The 17248-nt window shown below is 42.6% G+C and overlaps 1 protein-coding gene across 14 annotated transcripts in view; it reads left to right on the top strand.

The window, feature by feature from the left end:
- The window catches only part of YEATS2 (YEATS domain containing 2), a 60065-nt gene that overhangs the window by 5961 nt on the left and 36856 nt on the right, over window positions 1-17248 (top strand). For 12 of the 14 annotated variants that reach the window (XR_005933322.1, XR_005933323.1, XR_003925392.1 and 9 more), the window contains 9 exons: window positions 1712-1954; window positions 4133-4248; window positions 5411-5572; window positions 7303-7414; window positions 8939-8983; window positions 10029-10215; window positions 11922-12161; window positions 14071-14229; window positions 16621-16724. Coding sequence is in view for 10 of the 14 variants with exons in the window: in XM_030028192.2 (XP_029884052.1) it covers window positions 1712-1954; window positions 4133-4248; window positions 5411-5572; window positions 7303-7414; window positions 8939-8983; window positions 10029-10215; window positions 11922-12161; window positions 14071-14229; window positions 16621-16724 (1368 nt within the window). In the remaining 4 variants the exon portion in view is untranslated. The remainder of the gene's footprint in view (window positions 1-1711; window positions 1955-4132; window positions 4249-5410; window positions 5573-7302; window positions 7415-8938; window positions 8984-10028; window positions 10216-11921; window positions 12162-14070; window positions 14230-16620; window positions 16725-17248) is intronic. The other 2 variants (XM_030028196.2, XM_030028199.2) reach the window with 2 other exon arrangements.

Here is a 17248-nt window from a genome sequence, read left to right as displayed (position 1 = left end):
ATTCTCTCTTTATTTTGAAATTGTTACTGGTTTCAGTTTTCTTTGCTGTCTATTTTTAATGTGTGATTAATGTATGTTTGACTTGGCAGTGAATGGTTGTCTTGTTTCTGCTTCTGGTAGAATAGGAGTCTTTGTAGTTTCATTCAGAACTTCTAGGAAGATGATTTGCAAATTCTTATCCTGTTCTCATAAATATAAACAGTTCTTCAACCCAGTGCTGCTGGGTTTTGAGGCTTATGATTCCGTATGATTACAGTTTATTACATTTTCCCACAAATTAGCGGACAAGGTGTTGTCATTTTACTTGACTAGAGATAAAAAACAAACCAAAAAAAAGAGGTTCTTAGTGGTAGTTTGGTTTGGTTTGGGGGTTTTTTTGGTGATGATGTATGTGTGTCCCCACCGTTGGATATATGAATATAACTCTTGTAAGTAGGTAATTGAGAGTTGGTAATTGGAAAGAAACAAATGAACCTTTAAAGTCCAAGGTGGGATAATGTTTAACTCCACTCCTGTTACCACCTCTCGAGGGCAGTTCTGCTGCTCCATAGTGCTGCTGGTGTCTGTCCCCATGCCACCCCCTCCATCCTGTTGACGGAATTTTGGATCAGGGAATTTACGTGGATTAAAAATAACCCTGCAAAAGAGAATAAAAAGCCAAACAAAACCAACAAAATCCAACCAAACAACAAAAAAATCCCAAATCAGTTTCTTGATTTGTTTTTTTGTGACCTGCCCCCTCCCCATGAATAATTGTGCCAGCCTGGCTGATCTGGGTGGTTCGGGCAGGGAAGAAGAAAGCCTCTTTCAGCTGGTACTGCCTGCAAAAAAAGCTGTCAGTGCAACTCTAGTGTGAGTCTGTGGCTTCAGGAGCTGGAGTGAGGCTATCTGACAGTGCTCTGCTGCTGGCAGAGGGGTATTGCTGCTGACTTGTTTCACCATCAAACCAAGGTGACAGGGAGGACTGGTGGCTGGAAGGAGAAGTGGCCGAGGGACGCTTGCTTTGAGAGATGGGTGTTTTCCTTGCTGCTTCCGATGTTAGAAGCAAATACAGGAGAAAAAAAGAAAAGGCCTTTGTCACAGTAGTGAAAAAAACAACAGAGATTTAAACACTCCCCTGCCCCATCCTCCACCTTGCGGGTTTGGGAGGATCTAAGATTAGCTCTAAGGTGTCCATTTTGAGGAAAGTTTGCAAGCATGCCTAAGCACATTATTCTTTATCCTCCATTGAGCTTTGGGAGCAGACAGGGTGCTAATACACATGTAGCTTGCCTCATAGGCATTGACAAGACTGCCAGTGAGTATCAAAACTAAAGAGCCTGATGCATTTACTTACCCTGCTTGCCTGCAAGAATTGGGCAGCTGTGGCCTTTCTGTGTATGGTAAGAGACCATAGGTATCTGCGCGGGGAAGGGAAGATGTTATTTTCAAAGAGCCATTATAGGTACATGAGTAGGCTGCAGTCCTCCTTTCCAAAACCAGGTGGGTTTCTGAGATCAAAAGGTCTAAAGGAACAGAATCAATTTGGGGTGCTGTTTCTGTAGAACCATTTTAAGCCTTTATCTTCTGCAGCATATGTTTTTCCTGCAGGACAGCTGATTAAATATTTGCTCTTTCTTCATACATTGACTTTTTCTCTTCTGGCGCAGCTTTGTTTTCATCTGGGCTGCAGGGAAGTAGTGACCGGATCTGCCTGACCTCTTTGTTGCAGGGGACCAGGTCATGTGATGCGACAATTCTTAATCACCCTTCAATCAAGAAATTCTTGGAGTCACCCTCTAGATCGTCATCTCCAGCTAACCAGGGCTCAGACACTCCATCTGCCAACCACTCCGAGAGCGACTCGCTCTCTCAGCATAATGACTTTCTCCTGGACAAAGACAATGGCAACTTAGATGCAGACGAGCGGCTGCCAAACAGCCTGGACCAGAGACAGAGCAGAAATACTGGCCGGGTAAAGTAAAACTCGAGTGGTGGTCAAGTTGTTGGAGGTGTGTGCTCTGTCTGGACTCAGTGCTGGCACCAGGAGCTCTTCATGTTTTCACCCACCTTGCTGAAGATCTGTTTCTTACCCTCTCCAACTGCTTGCTCCCACTCTTTCAGCCTGGCTTTGCTGTAAGGCTAACTGAAGTGTATGTAACTTGGGGAACTCCTCTTAACTCAGTCTTGCCCTACAGAGAGGTCAGCTAGGCAGCAGTGTTAGTGTTCTTTTTAGCACAGCTATCTGCCACTGTCTTGGTTGGTAGCCTCTGGGGAAGGAGGCGTTTCACAGCTTGAGCAAAGGGTTTTGCTGTGCAGATGGAAGTCAGGCCAGAAAGGGTAGAGCCTGGAGAGAAGAGCAAGATGTGTCATTCCCAGCAGTGTTTCTAAGAATTAATGCTGCTGCCTGGCCCTGGGTGCCCATGGGGACTGCATTGCTTAGAGTGGTTGAACCACTGGAGTTTGGGGTTTGGCGTCCTCAGCAGCCTGTGGTGACAACATCGTGACACCAGTGGATTAGCTCACCCTGGGAGCGTGAGCTGGTAGAGCCTGGGTGCATAGTTTGAGTTGTTTTTCTCTTGGTGGCGCTGCTTGCTGTTGTGCTAATATCACTGTTTGCTTAACTGAACCAAACTGACCCAGGTTAAAAATAGCTTTTTTCATTGTTCCCCCATACTTTTTCCTGGGTTATTTTTGATCTGGATCCATTCCCTTTATGGCTCGCCGTGCAGCTATGGAAATGCTTCACCTGTTGGCTGCAGTTAGCTCCACCTGGGAGGCTCTCTCACTGGCTGCAGGTGAAATGTGCCTTTAAGCTGTCAGGCCTGCCAGAGGAGTACAGCCTCTAACCCAAACCAGGGATGGGTATATCTCATTGCATATGACTGCATTCTGCAACTGAACAAGTTGCAATAATACGTGGCAGAAAGAGCAATAATTCTGCCTCTGTTGAGCAGCATGACACCCTTGATAACAGGGCTGCAGTTTGCTGAAACCCTGCCTAGGGTCTGTAGCTGAAGGCAGATACAAAATATGTAATGTGGACCCACCTATATCGTAAACCATCAGACCAATATAACTTGTTTCTGCACTGGGGGCAGTGATGGAGCAGTTGCATTGCTTGGGTGTAGCATGTTGGTACATCTTTAACCAACACAGCGCAGGACCCAGAGGTGACTGCGGGAGCAATGAGGAGCAGGAGCCATCCCAGCTTTCTGTGGCTCCTTGCCCCAGTTTGGGGCATCACTGACTTAACAGAGGAGGTGTAGTGGTTCCTAGTGGATCCACCGGTCCCCACGCTGACCCTTGTCTGATGAATGTTCAGTGGAGTATGATCTGGGAAGCTGTAGCACCAACTCTGTTGTTCATGAGGGGATGGCAGTCCCTTATTCTTCGGACAGCTGCTTTATCCAACAGAGTCGTAGAAAAGCCTCTCACCGTCATGCAAATGACAGTGCATCCTGCATTGGCACTGTGGATGGTCGTGTCTTCATTTTGCCAGGGAATCTTGGCCACTGCTTAATAGCCGAGGCTGTGTTATAACGTTGCTTAGGCTGGATTTGTTGTGCCTTAAGTATTGTAATGGATTTGTAGACTTATCTAGATGTCAGTGACGTGGTATGGCTGACTACTGTCCCTGTTGAGTTGCAACTGAACTCTTGTCTCAAGCCCAGCCTCAGTTCTTCACCATGAAGCAACACTGGAGTCCCTCAAAGCAGCAGAGGCTGGAAATGAGAAAGATTAGATTTTCAGAAGCCACTCATGGGAGATTTAGATTTGTTTCTGGTTAGTGACCAACATGATGCCACTCTAGCAGTGCTTGATTTTTTTCAGATAGTGCAGCGGCAGTGCTTTTGAAACCCAAGCTGAAATCGTGGCTCAGATCCATGGTGTGTCACAAAGTATGCTCAGTTAAGCCATGCAGAGTACACTTGGCTAGGTAGTATATCATTGTTACGTGCCTGAGTTGCTTAAACATGCCTAGATAGCAATTTGAGTATTTTTAGGGATGATTCATTGTTGGTCTCTCATTTAACTATGCAGGTTTACTTTTTTTTAACACCACCTTACTTTTCTAGCACCAAACAAAATGATGTTGAAGAGGAATGTTTGGTTTTTTGTTTCCCTGTTTTTTTTCTTCCCCTACCCTCAGGACAGTTCGAGTGTTTCAAGCTCGCAAAAACCAGGACAACGAAATGCTGGACTGTCAAATGATGAAACTTCACGGCTTTATGTGAAGAAAACAATTGTGGTTGGCAACGTCTCCAAGTTAGTATCCAGAGTTTGAAGGATGGTCCTTTATTTCAGGATTAAATGGAATAGGAGGTTAAAATTAGGAGACAAATAAAATTGGTAGGCTGTCACAATGTGAGGTATTGCCCTTGAATAATCACTGTACCCAAGGCTGCCCTCCTCGAGTGTCTGCATGAGTTTTTTGTGGCAGGAACAGGTGTTTTAGTAGTTGTTTTATATATATATATATATGGAGGTTTTAAGATCTGTTTGTCTCAAGGGGAGTCTTTTCAGCCTTTTCTGACCAGTTAGAAATCCCAAGTTTTTCCATGAAAATTTGGAAAAGCAAGTTGTCCTAATGGCTAATTCAATGTGTCCATAGGGATGATGTGGATTTTTAAACAAATAACAAAAAAAAACCCAAAAGCAAAACCCCCAACACCAGAAGGAGGAAAACTGTGAAAGTCCAGCATAGTCTGAAGAAATTAATTTGTACAGTTTTTATTTATAATTTTTTTCCAAAAATGTTTAAGACAGGTGAATACACATAACTTTTGAACTTTGAGGAAATCAGTGAAGAAAGGCATTCATTTTAGGAAACTATGGACAAGTCCAGGTTTTAACTCTCCACCCTTGCACTACTCAAGTCAGTCTTTTCCTCTTGCATAGAAAGTAGCAAACTTTGCTGACAAGACTTGCAGTGTTAGAATTGCATCTTGAAAATCTACATAAGCCTGGACCCGGTACCAAGTATTGACTATGAAGTTTCTTAAAAATTTATAAGAAGAATTGGGTTTTTTTGTATTTATGGTAGCAGAGTTGCTGATATTATGTTCTGGTGTGGTTTTGCTTCCTCATATCAGAATAAGATGGGGAAAGGGATTTGGCAGTGGTAGAATGTTAATGTGAAGTCTTCCTAATAAGAGCCAAATGTTTAAATGGACAAATTTCATATGGCAGTTGTGCACTAAAATAGAGGAAATGTGTTAGAAGCATAGACTAGATTATGGGAGCTGTATCCGTTTCTGGATGAACTGTCAAGAGTAAGCAATAATGAGCAGAACTGTACAGGGGGCAAGGTCCACATAGGCATTTTACCATCCCCAATTTTTTTGCCTAATCTCTCCTGAAATACTTTTTGTGGTATTTATCTATTCGGGATTTTTATCTTGTGCTTGTTTTTTAACTTCTTTGCCAGGTACATTCCTCCTGACAAGAGAGAAGAAAATGATCAGTCGACCCACAAATGGATGGTGTATGTCCGAGGCTCTCGGAGAGAACCCAGCATAAATCATTTTGTCAAGAAAGTTTGGTTCTTTCTCCATCCCAGTTACAAACCTAATGACCTGGTAGAAGTGAGGTAATAAGGAATTAGTCCAGTCACTATTCCAGTCTTTATGCTTGCCAGGCTTACAGTGCCAAGTTTCTTAGAAAGTTAGCAACTTATTTTCCTGGTTTAGTATTCCATGTCTGTCTTTAACCTCCGGCTTGGCTTGACTTACTGCAAAATAATATTAAAAATAAATTAGTTTTTATGTAGCAAATGTGCCAAACAGGTTTTGTTTTTTTTAATTTCCTACTGAGAAAAAGCATTCAGTTGTTGAATTTCATGTTATTCATGAGAGTTTGTGCATCTCCTCTATGTGTTACGCTGTCTGCTGTGCAGGTTAGACTTCTGTTGCCAAAAGAGGTGTTTTCTACCTCCCATCCATTCCACTGTGGAAAAGAACAAGGAGTCTCAGCTGTTTTGCCCATAGTTTTAATGACACATGTTAGTTTGGGCAAGAAATTTTATCCCTCTCCCAAATATTTGTCCACTGTAGTGAGATCAGTGGCGTTGGCTTCATGCTTGAAGGAATTTCCCATCAGTGTGTAATGGTGCTGGTGCTACAGAAATGGGAGCTTCTCTGTCCTCTCCCAAACCTGTATTCAAAGCTGTGACCCTAATGAGATGAGCAGGGTTGGTTCTTTGTTGACTGCTGCAGAGAAATGTCCTGTCAATCTTTCATTCTCACTCCTGGGGACAAGATAGCGGGAGGATGCCTTCAAACTACTTTGTGTCTTCCCAAAGAAATTATTCTCAGGATGTTGAGCTGCCTCCTTGAGGAGGGTGGGGAGACTGCCGAGGTACAGAATGGCAACTTAATTCTGGCAAAATTAAAATAGTGAAAGGCAACGCCAGAAAGACTTATCTGAGATAAGAAGTGTTGGTATGGTTCAGTAATGTTTCTGAGAAGGCAACCCTGAGCAGGACGAAAGCAAACTCCTTTGTATTTCTTGTCTAACATACTAAATTACACTTGACTGCTGTCTTTTTCTGCCTTTCTCAGTTTCCAGTATCTGATGTCAGTGCTGTTTGTCTTATGTTTTAGTCCCATCTGGTTAATTGATTTCTCGTCGCACAGTCCCAGTCATTGTAGTGGACATACATGTTCTGGACTAAATATAGCCTTTAAACCTCTTCTGTTTTGTTTCATTGCAAAACTACATTTGGGATTTACAAATAACAACAAGCTGAAATGCAAACAAAGTAAGAGTAAATGTTAGAAATAGGCCCTTCTTTTTCAGCTTGGAGAATGACGGTGGTTGAGTTAGCTTTTCCTTGTTGTGTGTGTGGTGTTCTTTTAATGTTATATGAAGTGTGTGCCTTCTTGCTACTAGATAGGGAATAGCAGAGAGCAATTGCAAAATGCTGCATTGAAAACTCACCTTGCAGCTGTGTCCTAGGAGCTGACTTGGGATTTTTGAAACAAGTATTTTTCATTTGGCATTACACAGCCTTCTTTTTTTTTTTTTTTTTTTTTGTTCTTTTTGTTTGTTTGTTTTTTGAAGACACTTGTTTCCTGTGTTCTCTCATCCAACAGTGTTTTACCGTTTTCCTCCCTGTACCCTTGTGCAAAATAAAAGTATGTTTTCAGCTGTCCAAAGCCATAAAATTCTCATTTCTGTGATTGCATTCTCTCTGGTGAATAGCAGGCCTGAAGATAGCTTTAGTTGTCAGCTAGAAAAGCAGTCTTTGGCTTTCTGAAAAAGGTAGATGAAAGCTATACCACTTCTGCATCCAAAACGTGAATCACCATTTGTTTCCAGAGAACCTCCATTTCACCTGACCAGGAGAGGCTGGGGAGAATTTCCTGTGAGAGTCCAGATACACTTCAAGGATAGCCAGAACAAGAGGATTGATATCATACACAATTTGAAGGTATTTGAACAAAATATTTGAGAGAAAGGCAATTAAATGATCACTTGCATAATCTAGAAGAGGCTCCACTTTTGTGTGTGCTTCTGCCTCTCTCTGTTTTGTGTATGTTCTGCTGGCTATTTGCACGTGAATAGTTGAGCTGGAGAATCAAAAAAGATCCAGGAAAGCCTCTTACCTTGGCTCTATTGGAGTTGATGCAGTAGCCAAGGAACCCAGCCTTGCAGAAGCTGGAACTGATTCTACTCAGAGCAGCAAAGCATTACCTATTGTTTCCCTACAGTTTGAGATTTTTATCGTGCTCTCACTGGCTTTAACTTGACAAGGTGCTGCAGGGCTCTCTTTCTGTTGATAAAGTGATTGCTGTATCTATTCTGTTCCTTCAGCACTTTCACGTATGGGCTAGAGATTATCTTTGTTGTTAGAGTGGGCAGGGCTGAGATTCCCTGTTCATTCCTTGTTCCTTTTGAAGAGAGCCTTCTTTTTCAACTTACTCACCTGTCCTGCGACACTCAATAGGATTTACAGTATGCAGCAGTCCTAGAAAACTAGGCCATTGCTCTTGTTTTCCTTTTAATTAGTAGTCCCTAGCATTAGTAGAATTAAGTCCTGAGCTGGTTTAGTTTCCTGTTTCTTTGAGCAGCATGATTAGTTTTATTTAAACTCTGCCTGCATTAATGAATTTCGTGCTAATGTAGATACCTCATTGCAACCCCAAATATAGATAGTAGCAAAGGTTAGAAACGTTCCCCTGGAACTTAGGGACATTTAATGCAGATGGTGAGTGAAATATATTTGGAGAGAGAAAACTTGCGGAGAAATTGGTAACAGTATGGTGGACGTTATGCAGCAAAGGAAGCCCAGCCTACAGAAGAAAACTGAGCCAGTCTGTGGCACACAAGAACTCAAATCAGCAAATCTTTGCTGTTCGCATACTGAGCCTGTGGCTGCTGTGAAGTGATAGGAGTGAGCTGAACCCTCCTCTGTGACTCGCAGCCTGTCTTCCCCTGAGCTCTGGGGCACTGCAAGACTGTCAAACCCAGCTTCTCTATATAGGTATCTTAATAGATGCCTCTGGGATTTTCTGCCTCTCTATCAGCTGATGATCACTGTGAACAGTTATTTAATCAAAAATTATAGTGTAAATGTAGCCTTCATGCTGGTCAGTTTAAATCTCTGAGTTTTTTCTCATTATTATTTCCTTATATTGTCATCAGGAATAAAAAAGGACACTCCTCGAAGACTCCTCTTAGACTGAAATAATATTTCCCCAAACAATCTCATTTCTTCCAGCTTTTTTGCTCCTTTCTGCTTCAGTGTGGGCTTTGGGTCGTGGTTGGCTTTTTTTCAGAAGAGAGGGTACTTAACAGAGCACACAGATTTCTGACCCTGCGGTCTCAAAAAATTAGATGTGCTGCTGCTCGACTTACGTAGTTTCAACTCCTTTCAAACAAATTGTATTGTAAATTCTATCTAATGTATTACTTTGCCCTAGTTAATTTAAATATATTGTATTGTTTTACCCAGTTGGACAGGACCTACACAGGCCTGCAGACACTTGGCGCAGAAACGGTGAGTCACCGGGTCGTGGGATGGGTGTTGTACTTTGCTTCCCTTAAGGATGTTTAAAAAGAAAAAGATATATGGGACTAAGCACAGAGTCAGACCCATTTGATTTCACAATTTCTGGAATGTACATTTTGCTCTCTTGTTAAAGGAAATCATTATGACACCCTGTCACTATTCATGACAACGGTCATTTTTTCCCCTTTCTAGTTCAGAGGAGACTGTTTCCAGCTCTTCTTTCATAAATAACTTAGCTTGTACTACAGTTTTAATTTTTATTTCTTTGTGGAGCTTCTGGTACCAAATGTCTTGATTTGCATTCTGATGTGCTGCAGATCTCATGCATAAAGAATTTAAGTTAAAGGGATCACTGAACTATCCTGCTGAAATTTTGCAGTATATCAAGTACTTCTAAGTTTCTGTGTCTGTCAAGATTCAGTATCTTCATGGAAAATGAACTCTTAAAAATTAAAATGAAATTAATTAATAACTCGTGGTTTGCTATATCCCTAAACATTTTTTTTTTTGTATTATTTTCCACTTGTCTGTAGTGAATGGAAATTTTTGAGGTGAAATTGCATTACTTCAGCTTTTCAGTCTCTGGGGAAAACATTAATGTGAGATGTCTGCTGCGATTAAAGAACACTTTTGAAGAGTAGTGTGTTTCTCAAAGTCTTATCAAAAAAGGCAGAAAAGGCAAGCTGCAGTTCTGTGCCTGTCCCTAAGGGGGTATGCAGTCCTTCCCTTAGTGGGATGCTTGGAGCTGGGCTCTGTATTCCTTCCAGTGTTCGCTATTCAGATTTCCCCATGGACTGAGAGATGTCCTCTTTTACTGTGGGGGTTAAATGTTGCAAGACTTTTGTCTTAGCTCAGGTGCTGCTGGACCTCTGGGAAGTGTCCCTGAAATGAACGGAAGTGTTATGCAGAGGTGGGGGGAGGAGAGGGAGAGGTTTCTAGACATGAAAATAAAAAGAAAAGGCATAGTTGTTTTCAGTTTTTATATCTTTACCTGGCTGCCAAATATTAATGTGCTTTCTCCTGTTTCTGGAAGGTAGTGGATGTGGAGCTGCATAGGCATTCCCTTGGCGAGGAGTATCTCTTCTCCCAGTCTTCAGAGTCTGACCTTTCTGACGTTCCTACATCTTTACCACTGCCATTGGGTATCCCAGCACCAGTCAAAGCTTCTTCACCAATTAAACAGTTGCGGGACTCCAGCCCAGATGCTTCTGTGGACAAAGGTAGAGTGAATGGGTGTTGGTGAAATTTGAGTTCTTGGAACTTCAGCTCTTCTGGATACCTCCTCTTGATTGTTCTTGTGCTTTAAAGGTTGCCAGTGCTACCTGCTCCTTGCTCACCTCAGATGTTCATTTCCTCAGTGTACTCTGAAATGTAATTCAGAAATTGTTACGGTTTATTTGGGTTTTGGGTTTGGGTTTCTTGGGGGTTTTTTGTGTTTTATAATCTCGATTTTGTTGAGTGGGCTTTGTTTTGCTAAACATAGTGAATATGGAGCTTTATGCAGCAGATGTAGTTGGAAAAAAGGTTGTTGAATTGCACTTACAGTTTTGTTCTTGGCAGACTGTTTTCAGATGGTTTTTTAGGTTTCTGAATGTTTCCGGGACTGTGTATATATAAAAGAAATTGGCCTAGTGGTGTGTTCAGTTATTTACGTTGGTGCCTAACACGAGTTGACTGGGGCGGGAGGAGGGGAACAAAAATGACTACATAACTGTGGTGTTGAAAATAGAGAGTGAAAAAGTTGTAGTGTATGTTTGTCTGAGGGATGGCATCTGTGCATGTCATGGTCTCATTCTCACCTTCCCCTGTAAGCTCAGGAAATGCAGCACCTGTTGCAATGGGGCAGTTGATGCCTTAGGATCATTTGAATTGCCTGAAGCAAGCTAATGCTGGCCCCTTGGGCACACTGTTAGGATTTTTAGTTTGTGTGAAGTAGGAGAAACTGTGCCTCTGTTAGCATTTAGCTTTATTTTCTGAAACATACGGTGTCAAGGCTTACATGACAGACCTTGGTTAACTGGGCTGAGAAACAAGGGTGTCTTTTATGGCTTGCACGTTTTAGTGTGAGAAACTTGCTGGAAACAGTAACTTTATATTTCAAAATATGGTCACATGCAACATGGTCTGATGCCTTTCTTGATTTATCCTGACACTCCTGTGTTCAAGGAATGGCTTTAAGCTGGTGTCTTGCATGGTGCGCCTTCTGGTAGGTGCTGTGATGCCACTGGGGCTGTTCTGGCTCAGTGAGAAGAACGTCCACTGTTCAAATGCGGTGTTTTCTTTTGGCCAAAGAAGGAGAAACACAACCAAATTTTAAATGCTCAGGCTTTTTATTCAAACAGGAAGATACGCAGCACCTTTAGGTGAGCAGTGCTACAGCCAACAGGAAGGAAGTAAACCTGCCTCTTTCTTACACTGACAGGCAGTGGCTTCTCTCATTACTCCAGGTTAATTGATCCTTTGACATCAGATAAGGTGGATTCCTTAACCCAGGTCAAAAGGTAGTAGGTGGTCTCCCTGTGCTCTTACTCGAAAAAATGCACTGCGAGATTCTCAGTGAAGGAGGTCCAGCCTTAGTCCTGTGGAGCCCTAACCAAGGACACTTGAAACTACCAGCAGCTTTAGGTCAATGGAGGGGTCGTTCCAAGAAAACTTGTGAGAAGTGGCTGATCACCTGCCACAGCTGAACAGGCTGTGCGTGGTAGCGTTTTATTCTTCTGTTCAGAGACAAATCCAACAGGCTTGCACAGGAGGAACCCCCTGCCCCATTTTTTCACTGTTTAGGGGCTGCCCACCAGTTGCTTTTCCTTCCTTCATTCGAAAGTGTGTTTGTCATACCTAAGTTTTGTTTGTGTAGAGAAGCACAGTAAGGAATTAGATGTCTCAGCCTAAGAACTATTTCTCTTCTTTTCCCTGTTTTAATCAGGATTCCCTGGGAATGCTGAAACCGAAAGACATGCCACGTTTTATTCCCTGCCATCTTCGATAGAACGGACTCCCACCAAATTAGCCACACAGAAAGTTGCCTTTGGCTCTCATGGAAATTCAGCCTTTCAACCCATTGCAGCTAGCTGTAAAATAGTGCCTCAAGGTCAGAGTCCAAGCCCTGCAGAGTCACCAGGAAAATCCTTCCAGCCTATCACCATGAGTTGCAAGATTGTATCAGGTGAATGTTAGTTTGCTTATCCCAGTGCTTCACCCTGGAAAACAAGAGTGAACCAGTTGGACTTGTTTTGTGCCCTTCCCCTGATTTCCTGCCAATCTTTAAACATCAGGCAATAGGAAACTGTAGAATAAGGAGCTAAACACACTTCTTAATGTTCAAGGAAGAAAAAATACAAGTGTGAAATGCTTCACATCAGATCAAAAGCAGGATGAGAGCCGTTCTCTCCCTGTTCTTGAATGCATTTAAGTATGAAAAAGATAGTATTTAACTGGATTGCTACCCACAGAAAAGCCCAGGCAAGGACACATCTTTCATGTGGGTTATTTGTATGTGGGAAGAAGCCATTCTTCTCCCTCCTGCTTTCAGACAGCTGGGATGGATTAAGAAGAAAAATTTTTCTGATTATTGGGCAAACAATTGGATTGAACCTTGTAGACACAAATGGTCCCTCTTGTACTTGCGATACCTCTTCAGACGGAACAGCTTGGTCTTCCTCTTCCAAAAGTCCACCCTCGGTTGGGTTAAATTGTCAGCTGACTGCAGTGAGCAATGTGATACTCTTTTGATAGCTTCCGAACCAAACATGATCAAGGTGCTGTTTACTCATTTCACTTATAGTCCCTTCCCTGCCTGGGCATGGTGCCATCCAGTGGATGATGTTTTACATCAGAAAGTTTTAATGTGCAGCTTACCATGTCACATGTTGTGAAGCTGAAACATGACCTGTTACGTTCCTTCATTTTATGGTGTTCAGGGTAGAGAGGATGAAGCACCAGCTATCAGTATGTGTGATTTCTGATGATCTGCTCCCAGATAATTTTCCTGAAGTTTGTCTGGTTTGTTGGGTGTTTTTATTAAATTTCAATATTCTTCCATGACATCTTAAAACTGTATTCAGGCTGATTTACATTTGAACCTATGCCAAGTGCTTTCTTCTGTCTTAATATGCTCTTCTCTTGATCTTCTTTTCCCAAGGCTTCCCAGGAAGCAAGAATTACAGGGGCCATCCTATCTTTATTAAAATCCTTGGACTATTCTCTGTTGATCTTTGCTATTTAAATGTTTCCCTGCTAAATATTTTTCCAAGGTTCTGCTGTCTGCTGAGAAGTGTCACCCCATCCAGATTTCAAAATCAGTTTATAAGACATTGGAATTTTATTTGATCAAGATTTGTTCCATTTCAATTGTCAATCACTGCCAAAAAAGCAGATTAACAGGCAGTTGAAGCTTAGTGTGCTTGCTGCTGTCTCTTTTCTCTGATCACTTCCTTGCCTGTCCTTTAATCTGCATTTCTTGCTTAGCCCCTCATGAAGCTTTTTTCTTCTGTAGTTTTTCTCTGTCCTGGTCCTGTTAGCTAGAAGTTGCACATTTTACAGTTTGCTTTCAAGGGCTTCTGCTGTAGTGAGAGTAGTGAAGAGACAAGAGCATCCATACCTGTCTGATGGCTGCTGTATCACACAGCCTTTTTACATGAACTGCTTGGTTCCTGGTTCTGAATGCCCATACTGTGGGCTCCACAAGGGAAAGAGAGCACCTATCAAAGAGCTTGGCTCTCTTTCTTCGTCTCCTTCGGCAGACTGGTCTTGGCAGTGAGAATGATTTAGGGTAACGTCCCTCAGGATTCAGGGGTGGACCAGATGGCTTCTCAAGGTCCCTTTGAACCCTGCTTGTCCTGGTAGGCAGAGAATGTCCAGGCTAGGTATGAGCCATAGTGCTTTATGTGCCTTTTCCTTTCCTTACCTTCTGTATCCTCTTTCCTTCTCCAAGTCCTGTGATCTCACTCAGGCTGGGAAATGCATCCTCAAAAAATGTTCCTTCTCTAAGCCATTGTAAAAAGTACTACTACTGCTGTATTTTTATGTTCTTAACAACATTTACAAGATAGAAGCATTGGACTTTTTTTCTTAAGGTTCTCCGATATCGACCCCTAGTCCATCTCCGCTACCTCGTACCCCAACCTCCACTCCGGTGCACATGAAGCAAGGCTCTGCTAGTTCAGTCATTAATAATCCATATATTATTGTGGACAAGCCTGGACAGATGGTTGGAGCAGCAGCCACAAGCACAGGTGTGTAGTGTGATCACAGAAGGCAGTGGCTTAGTCTTACCCGTTCAAGTTTATTCTCCCTTTAAAATGATTAGTATAATAACAGTATTTCAGCTTGTGAAGATGGAAAAGTACTTGGCAAAGAAAGAGGGAGGTATTGTTGGTTTGCACAACTAGCCTGTATAACATGGTCAAGGGTATCTCAGACTTTAACATAACTTCCTTCAGGAAACAGCACACAGTATAAGGCCAAATTGAATTCACAGATACGTCTTCAAAGAGAGCCTGTTCTTTGCAGTTAAAAAGGGAAGGGGAGAAAGTAATGTAGACTGTGGTGCACAGAGATTTAGACAGAAACAGTGCACGGGTGGTTGGGTGAGAACTGTGTCGTGGATGTGGGCAAAAAGCATGGAGAGCTTGCAGTGACTTGCTGATCAGTCTTAGGTCCCAGGGAATGGTGCTCTAGATGTGTTGAAATGTGTAGGCCCAGGTTACCAGGAGAACAGCCGTGCTGGGTTTTGTTACTGCTTTCAACTTCTAGCTGTCCAATTCCAGCCAGTTTGGATTCCTCTGACTGGGTTCCCTTGTTGCTTCAGTGGTGACATAAGCCTGGGGTCGGGGGCAGGACTGAACTTCAGGAGACTGGTGATGGGTATGGGAGTTAGTTGGTAATCTTTGTGTCTGGGCTGGAGGAAAGGTCACTCAAAACTAATTTATTTGTTGTGATTTGTGGTCTATATAAAAACAGACTCGTTTGTGTATGTGTGTGCTTGCCAGCATCTCAGAAGGATGCTCAGAGCCATGTGGTGAAGTGCAGTATCCATGTAACACACAAACCATTTGCTGGGCATTGTTGGAAATTGCAAAAATTGGTCTCTTAATAACTGTTCCTCCTTTTGTCTGAGGGAACACAGCCGTCATTCATTTTAATTTCATCACAGAGGGAAATGGTAGGGGAGCATAGTTACAGCTGAATTTTTTAAAGTATGTTTTCGTGCTTTCTTGGTAACACTGAAGCTGTTTCACCAATAAGGGTGTTTGGGTTTTTTTGTTTGGTTGGGGGTTTTCTGCCTTTTTTCTTTTCTTTACCTCCAGCCTGACTGTCTACTCTGCATACATGGTTTATCATGGTTTGGGTAACTTTTGTGTTCTCCTAGTAGAGATTTGCACATGGAGAATATAATCTGTAGATGCACCAGGTGGTTTGGATGTACCAGTCTTAATGCCATTAAAGGTGCGGTTTCCCACCACATTAGTGTGATGTAAGTACAGACTGGCCTGGAAGAAACTGCCTGCTGCCTCTCCGTCCCCTGCATTCCTGCCGCTTCCCCCATATCCTGCACAAGTCAGATCAGATCAGTGGCAGAGAAGAAAATTAATACCCTCCTCTCCCCAAATTGAGCTTTGTTGTGAGAGATAGCCTCATCACCAGACCCTGTGTGAGGGACCACGATGGAATGTGGAACTGGCTTTTTGACACCAGTAGCCAGGTTGGACTGAGCGTAATGTGATACTACAGACAAAGTCCCGGGGATGTTTTTGATAAGACTGCAGATCATATTTAAAAAGAGGGCTGAGACCTTTATGCTCTGTGAAAGCCAGCCTTCCCAAACCCCATTATTACAAGAAATGGCTGCTCATTTACATTTAAATTTAAGTGCAGATTGTAGTACAACTTTTTGAGAGACTATTATGGTGTTTTCATGCATGTAATCCATAGCTTTGGCATCTCTTGAACAAACAAAACTAACAAACCAACCCAACAGCAGTAACGCATCTGCTGCTGAGCAACAAAGTGTTGTGTACACACTCCAATAATGCAGGGTAAGTTTACCACTGAACTCCCATCCATCTCGGGGGTTCAGGAGAGTGCTGTGGCACATGTATCTGTATGTCAATTTTGCAAGAGCAGTCTTCCGCAGACAGAGGACCCTGTCTTCATTCCATATTTCTGTTTCTTCGTTTACCCTACTCACTCTGTCTCTTCCTCTTGTTACTCCTCACTTTGTTTCCCTCCTTTTCTGGCCTTTGTTTTCCTTCTTACTCCAGCCTCCTCCAAGCCTTTCCCCATGCCAGTGTCTGAGGCTAGTGTAGGTTCAGGGGGCTTCTGAGCAGTGGAGGCCGTTACATCTGCAGCAGCAAGTTCTGACTGGCAGCTAGCTCATTTACTGTCCTAATTTCACATATTTGCACCTGTAGCTGATACCCTTGGCCACCCAGGAAGGTGCCTGACCATTTGCTTGCAGCAAATGGAGCTCTGGGTGGAGACTACCTTCTCTGGGGTGTGGATTCTGCAGGTGAAAATGACAGTCAAAATGAAATGCCATGTTTCATGTTAGAAGAGGTTTCATGTGTTCAGTGGCACCACTCCCTGGCCCTCACCCGACATCTACTTTATTTCCCGATACGCAGGGAGCCCAACCAGCAAACTGACCAGTGTTTGTCAGGCCTCTCATGGAACTGGATCTCCTGTATCAAAGACCCATGGGAGCAGTTTTGTCACCTCAGCTGTCAAGGTAATGTTCTCAGTAGGTGCGTACTTTCCATTTAAAATCCAGCTTCTTATTAAATAGGGCTTTTTAGTATTATAAATTCTGCATTTCAGGCAAGTTCTTTTGGTTGTCATTTCACGTGAAGGTTTACTGTGTCTAACAGATGGAGCCATATGAAAACATGGTGGTTATACAAGATGATAGTGTCACTTCATGCAGCTCTAATTAGACTTGTGTACACCTCTGTTAAAGGCACTGCTCTTTTGCTTTTCTACAAGGAAATCCATGAGGGCATAGCTCTCAAAATGTCCTGTCTTTCAAAAAAAGCTCTTCTGTAGCTGACTTTGATCTTCTTCACTTTGTTATTGACAGTATGTGATTAAACCAGAGGTGCCTACCTCAAAAACCTTCACTGTTCGTTATTTTTGTACAGCAGCTGCTGCTAGCAGCCTGATAATAGCTCATTTAGTGGTTTTACATCTGCTTGCATTTAGAAAAATGTTTGTGTAAACAGTGGAGTAACCAAATGTGTAAACAAACAGTGATAA

This window comes from Aquila chrysaetos, chromosome 10, assembly GCF_900496995.4.
Source record: "Aquila chrysaetos chrysaetos chromosome 10, bAquChr1.4, whole genome shotgun sequence".
NCBI lineage: Eukaryota > Metazoa > Chordata > Aves > Accipitriformes > Accipitridae > Aquila > Aquila chrysaetos.
This window is presented reverse-complemented; position numbering and strand designations above follow the sequence as displayed.